The sequence below is a fragment of the Acipenser ruthenus genome, unplaced genomic scaffold (assembly GCF_902713425.1).
Source record: "Acipenser ruthenus unplaced genomic scaffold, fAciRut3.2 maternal haplotype, whole genome shotgun sequence".
Classification (NCBI taxonomy): Eukaryota; Metazoa; Chordata; class Actinopteri; order Acipenseriformes; family Acipenseridae; genus Acipenser; species Acipenser ruthenus.
The window spans coordinates 42,501-49,437 of NW_026708512.1; the positions used below are offsets into that span (position 1 = coordinate 42,501).

The 6,937-nt window shown below is 43.0% G+C and overlaps 1 protein-coding gene across 1 annotated transcript; it reads right to left on the reverse strand.

Moving 5' to 3' along the window:
- Positions 1-4,487: 4,487 nt before the first annotated feature.
- Positions 4,488-6,937, reverse strand: LOC131733791 (paired box protein Pax-6-like; the record flags this gene model as incomplete). Its single annotated transcript, XM_059021253.1, is given in 3 exon segments — positions 4,488-6,019; positions 6,653-6,768; positions 6,910-6,937. Coding segments are annotated over 3 exon segments (190 nt in total), but the record flags the coding sequence as incomplete, so codon positions are not given.

Here is a 6,937-nt window from a genome sequence, read left to right on the forward strand (position 1 = left end):
TCAGTGATCCTGTTAATAAAGCTAATAAGAGGTGAGAGAATGGATTTTAAAGATGGTCAGCGCTCCTTTAAAGGGAGGGGCCAGCGATCCTGTTAATAAAGCTAATAAGAGGTGAGAGAATGGATTTTAAAGATGGTCAGCGCTCCTTTAAAGGGAGGGGCCAGCGATCCTGTTAATAAAGCTAATAAGAGGTGAGAGAATGGATTTTAAAGATGGTCAGCGCTCCTTTAAAGGGAGGGGTCAGTGATCCTGTTAATAAAGCTAATAAGAGGTGAGAGAATGGATTTTAAAGATGGTCAGCGCTCCTTTAAAGGGAGGGGTCAGCGATCCTGTTAATAAAGCTAATAAGAGGCGAGAGAATGGATTTTAAAGATGGTCAGCGCTCCTTTAAAGGGAGGGGTCAGCGATCCTGTTAATAAAGCTAATAAGAGGTGAGAGAATGGATTTTAAAGATGGTCAGCGCTCCTTTAAAGGGAGGGGTCAGTGATCCTGTTAATAAAGCTAATAAGAGGGGAGAGAATGGATTTTAAAGATGGTCAGCGCTCCTTTAAAGGGAGGGGCCGGTGATCCTGTTAATAAAGCTAATAAGAGGGGAGAGAATGGATTTTAGTTTGCATTGAGTCTGTTTGTTTGTTTGTCTGGGTCTCTCTCTCTCTCTCTCTCTCTCTCTCTCTCTCTCTCTCTCTGATTATTTATAAAACAAAATCGTCCATTTCCTGTTCAAAGTCAATAACAGGAAGCGTAAAGTCACGCAAACAGGAAGTCTTGTTAGCAGAGCGAAACTTCTCACACTGACACAAACACACACACACACTGAGAGACACACACACACACACTGAGAGACACACACACACACACTGAGACACACACACATTGACACACACACTGAGACACACACACATTGACACACACACTGAGAGACACACACACACACTGAGACACACACACATTGACACACACACTGAGACACACACACACATTGACACACACACTGAGACACACACACATACACTAACACACACATACACTAACACACACACACACACTGAGACACACACACACACACACTGAGACACAAACACACTAAAACACACACACACTCCTCTCTCCTCTCTCTCTCTCCTCTCTCTGTCTGACATTGACATTAACTCTGCTCGCCAGCCCCCCTTTCCCCCTCCCTCTCTCGTTCCCTCTCTCCTTAGGCAGTGTATTCTGTTCCTTCTCCCTGTCAGAGCAATACTGACCTTTAACTAATCACTCTCCCTCCCTCCCTCCCTCCCTCCATCTCCTCTCTCCTCTCTCTCGGTTTCTCAGTCTCTTCTGGTTTGGAGTTTCTGATCCAGTGAAGTTCTGGATGACGAAGGCATTAAAATGTTTCTCTGCTAACTTGACTTTCTCTCTCAGTCTCTTCTGGTTTGGAGTTTCTGATCCAGTGAAGTTCTGGATGACGAAGGCATTCAAACGTTTCTCTGCTAACTTGACTTTCTCTCTCAGTCTCTTCTGGTTTGGAGTTTCTGATCCAGTGAAGTTCTGGATGACGAAGGCATTAAAACGTTTCTCTGCTAACTTGACTTTCTCTCTCAGTCTCTTCTGGTTTAGTATTTAGACACGCACACACAGAGACACAGACTCTGAACAGTTAGATTTGTCTGAGCTGTCGAGATGAATTTGAACGCTTCACTCCTCGCATGGATTCTGCATTAAATATTAATATTAAAAATATTAACATCCCGCCACAGCGCGACCGTGGAGACCAGCGCTGCGGATTCAACACACAAATCAAAGATGAAATACTGATATTGAAAATCAATAAATAATTGTGACAGATTGAAACAACTTTTATATTACAGTAAGCTACAATATTAAGACCCTGTATTCAGTATTAAGGCCCTGTATTCAATATTAAGGTCCTGTATTCAATATTAAGACCCTGTATTCAATATTAAGGCCCTGTATTAAGTATTAAGGTCCTGTATTCAATATTAAGGTCCTGTATTCAATATTAAGACCCTGTATTCAATATTAAGACCCTGTATTCAGTATTAAGGTCCTGTATTCAGTATTAAGGCCCTGTATTCAGTATTAAGATCCTGTATTCAGTATTAAGACCCTGTATTCAATATTAAGGTCCTGTATTCAATATTAAGACCCTGTATTCAATATTAAGACCCTGTATTCAGTATTAAGGTCCTGTATTCTGTATTAAGATCCTGTATTCAATATTAAGGTCCTGTATTCAATATTAAGGTCCTTTATTCAATATTAAGGTCCTGTATTCTGTATTAAGGTCCTGTATTCAATATTAAGGTCCTGTATTCAGTATTAAGGTCCTGTATTCTGTATTAAGGTCCTGTATTCTGTATTAAGGTCCTGTATTCAATATTAAGGTCCTGTATTCAATATTAAGGTCCTGTATTCAATATTAAGGTCCTGTATTCAGTATTAAGACCCTGTATTCAATATTAAGACCCTGTATTCAATATTAAGGTCCTGTATTCAATATTAAGGTCCTGTATTCAATATTAAGGTCCTGTATTCTGTATTAAGGTGCTGTATTCTGTATTAAGGTCCTGTATTCTGTATTAAGGTCCTGTATTCTGTATTAAGATCCTGTATTCAATATTAAGGTCCTGTATTCAATATTAAGGTCCTTTATTCAATATTAAGGTCCTGTATTCTGTATTAAGGTCCTGTATTCAATATTAAGGTCCTGTATTCAGTATTAAGGTCCTGTATTCTGTATTAAGGTCCTGTATTCTGTATTAAGGTCCTGTATTCTGTATTAAGGTCCTGTATTCAGTATTAAGGTCCTGTATTCAGTATTAAGGTCCTGTATTCTGTATTAAGGTCCTGTATTCAGTATTAAGGTCCTGTATTCTGTATTAAGATCCTGTATTCAATATTAAGGTCATGTATTCAATATTAAGGTCCTGTATTCTGTATTAAGGTCCTGTATTCAATATTAAGGTCCTGTATTCAATATTAAGACCCTGTATTCAGTATTAAGATCCTGTATTCAATATTAAGGTCCTGTATTCAATATTAAGGTCCTGTATTCAATATTAAGGTCCTGTATTCTGTATTAAGATCCTGTATTCAATATTAAGGTCCTGTATTCAATATTAAGGTCCTGTATTCAATATTAAGGTCCTGTATTCTGTATTAAGGTGCTGTATTCTGTATTAAGGTCCTGTATTCTGTATTAAGGCACTGTTATAAACCAGCTCTCTCCTGCCCCCTGGTGGATGAAATAACTATAGCAGTATGAAATACAATAATAATAATAATAATAATAATAATAATAATAATAATAATAATAATAATAATTTCTACTTTGTGAGTTCATGAAACAAGACAGAAGACAATAAATTTGAGGACAGAAATCTTTATTAATGCATATATATATAATAATAATGCTAGTGATAATGCATACAGTAATTAGCACACAATTCAATGCATACAGTCAAAGATAAACAGCCGGTCGCTGCAGAGCGAGCGGCTGGGTTATTGTAGAGGCCAGTGTGTAACGAATAGGCTGAATGCAGTGTGATCTGCAGTGTGATCTGCAGTGTAATCTGCAGTGTGATCTACAGTGTGATCTGCAGTGTGATCTGCAGTGTGATCTGCAGTGTGATCTACAGTGTGATCTGCAGTGTGATCTGCAGTGTGATCTGCAGTGTGATCTGCTGTGTGATCTACAGTGTGATCTGCAGTGTGATCTGCAGTGTGATCTGCAGTGTGATCTGCAGTGTGATCTGCAGTGTGATCTACAGTGTGATCTACAGTGTGATCTGCAGTGTGATCTGCAGTGTGATCTGCTGTGTGATCTACAGTGTGACCTGCAGTGTGATCTGCAGTGTGACCTGCAGTGTGACCTGCAGTGTGATCTACAGTGTGATCTGCAGTGTGATCTGCAGTGTGATCTGCAGTGTGATCTGCAGTGTGACCTGCAGTGTGAGCTACAGTGTGATCTACAGTGTGATCTGCAGTGTGATCTGCAGTGTGAGCTACAGTGTGATCTGCAGTGTGACCTGCAGTGTGATCTACAGTGTGAGCTACAGTGTGATCTGCAATGTGACCTGCAGTGTGACCTGCAGTGTGATCTGCAGTGTGATCTGCAGTGTGATCTACAGTGTGATCTGCAGTGTGACCTGCAGTGTGATCTGCAGTGTGATCTACAGTGTGATCTGCAGTGTGATCTACAGTGTGACCTGCAGTGTGACCTGCAGTGTGATCTATATATATATATATTCTGGTGTGTTTGTATAAAAGCCTTCATGCTAATGCTACATTGAAACCTCAATCACAGAGACGCACCGACTAGAGAGAGAGAGAGAGAGAGAGACTCCGTTTAGACAACAGAGCAATAAAACAAACAGAAAACAAAGAGAAAACAAAGAGAACCAAAGATCTAACACCCCCGTGACCCCCCCCCCCGACCGACACCCCCGTGACCGACCTCCCCCAACCGACACCCCCCCCCCCGACAAGGAACAGCGAAGTGCTCCTTTACACATAACCAGCGCCTCGACCCGACCCTGCGAATATAACCTGCTCAAAACAGAGTCATAGAGACTCCACTGTGATTGGCTAGACGCTACAGAGACTCCACTGTCATTGGCTAGAGTCTACAGAGACTTGATTGTCATTGGCTAGAGTCTACAGAGACTTGATTGTCATTGGCTAGACTCTACAGAGACTTGATTGTAATTGGCTAGAGTCTACAGACACTTGATTGTCATTGGCTAGAGACTACAGAGACTCGATTGTCATTGGCTAGAGTCTACATAGACTTGATTGTCATTGGCTAGACTCTACAGAGACTTGATTGTAATTGGCTAGAGTCTACAGAGACTTGATTGTAATTGGCTAGAGTCTACAGAGACTTGATTGTCATTGGCTAGAGTCTACAGAGACTCGATTGTCATTGGCTAGAGTCTACATAGACTTGATTGTCATTGGCTAGACTCTACAGAGACTTGATTGTAATTGGCTAGAGTCTACAGACACTTGATTGTCATTGGCTAGACTCTACAGAGACTTGATTGTAATTGGCTAGAGACTACAGAGACTCGATTGTCATTGGCTAGAGACTACAGAGACTCGATTGTCATTAGCTAGACGCCACAGAGACTTGATTGTAATTGGCTAGAGTCTACAGACACTTGATTGTCATTGGCTAGAATCTACAGAGACTTGATTGTCATTGGCTAGACGCCACAGAGACTTGATTGTCATTGGCTAGAGTCTACAGACACTTGATTGTCATTGGCGAGACGTCACAGAGACTTGATTGTCATTAGCTAGACGCCACAGAGACTTGATTGTAATTGGCTAGAGTCTACAGACACTTGATTGTCATTGGCTAGAATCTACAGAGACTTGATTGTCATTGGCTAGACGTCACAGAGACTTGATTGTCATTGGCTAGACACTACAGACACTTGATTGTCATTGGCTAGAGTCTACATAGACTTGATTGTCATTGGCTAGACTCTACAGAGACTTGATTGTTATTGGCTAGAGTCTACAGACACTTGATTGTCATTGGCTAGATGCTACAGAGACTCGATTGTCATTGGCTAGAGTCTACAGAGACACGATTGTCATTGGCTGGTTTGAGTTCAGTGTTGTTCCAGTTTGATTGTGATTGGCTAGAATCTATTTGGTCTTCATTGTCATTGGCTGGAGTTTGAAATCCCTTGACTCTCATTGGTTGGTTTCAGTTCCGTGTTATTCTTGCTTGATTGTCATTGGCTGGAGTCTGAAAGCCTCTGATTGTCATTGGCTAGTCTGTAGAAACATGACTCTGGTAGCTCCCCCTCTCCTGTTCTGTAGTGGTTTTTGTTCAGTACTGGGTCAGGTCCGGTTCTGTAGTGGTTCTGTTCAGTACTGGGTCAGGTCCGGTTCTGTAGTGGTTTTTGTTCTGTTCACTGTAGTCTGGACCAGTACTGACTCAGCTCCTGGTGATCATTACCAGGAACCTGAACCGGAACTGATACTCCTGGAGAGATGAGACCTGAGAGAGAGAGAGAGAGAGAGAGAGAGAGGAGAGTGTGGAGAGGAGAGAGGAGAGAGGAGAGAGAGGAGAGGAGAGAGGTGAGAGGAGAGGGGAGAGAGGAGAGAGGAGAGGAGAGGGAGAGATGAGAGAGGAGAGAGAGGAGAGAGGAGAGGAGAGGAGAGAGGAGAGAGGAGAGAGGGGAGAGAGGAGAGAGAGGAGAGAGAGGAGAGAGGAGAGGAGAGGAGAGAGGAGAGAGGAGAGAGGGGAGAGAGGAGAGGAGAGAGAGAGAGGAGAGAGAGAGAGAGAGAGAGGGACAGTGTGGAGAGGAGAGAGGAGAGAGGGAGAGAGAGGAGAGGAGAGAGGAGAGGGGAGAGAGGAGAGAGGAGAGGAGAGGAGAGAGGAGAGAGAGAGGAGAGAGAGGAGAGAGGGGAGAGGAGAGAAGAGGAGAGAGGAGAGAGGAGAGAGAGGAGAGGAGAGAGAGAGGAGAGAGAGGAGAGAGGAGAGAGAGGAGAGAGAGGAGAGAGAGGAGAGGAGAGGAGAGGACGAGAGGAGAGAGAGAGGAGAGAGAGGAGAGAGGGGGAGAGGGGAGTGTGATGTCTCGAGTAGTGTGAGATTTATTTATGTATTTTTTTTTATTATGGGATGTCCCACCTGTGGAGGCGTTGCCCCCGACGCCCCCATGTTTGAGGAGGGGAAGTGGGGGGGCTCATAGGTCCGTGACGAAACCGAGGGCCACCAGGAATCACACAGGAAAAGGAGTGCGAACTCTGAGAGAGAAGAGAGAGGAGAGAGGAGATTTAAAATAGAACTACAAGCATGGAGGAGACAGGACTACAAACATGGAGGAGAGACAGAGAGATAGGACTACAAACATGGAGGAGAGACAGAGCAGTCACAGCTCACTGTACCTGAATGGGTAAGCTGTTTGCCATGGTG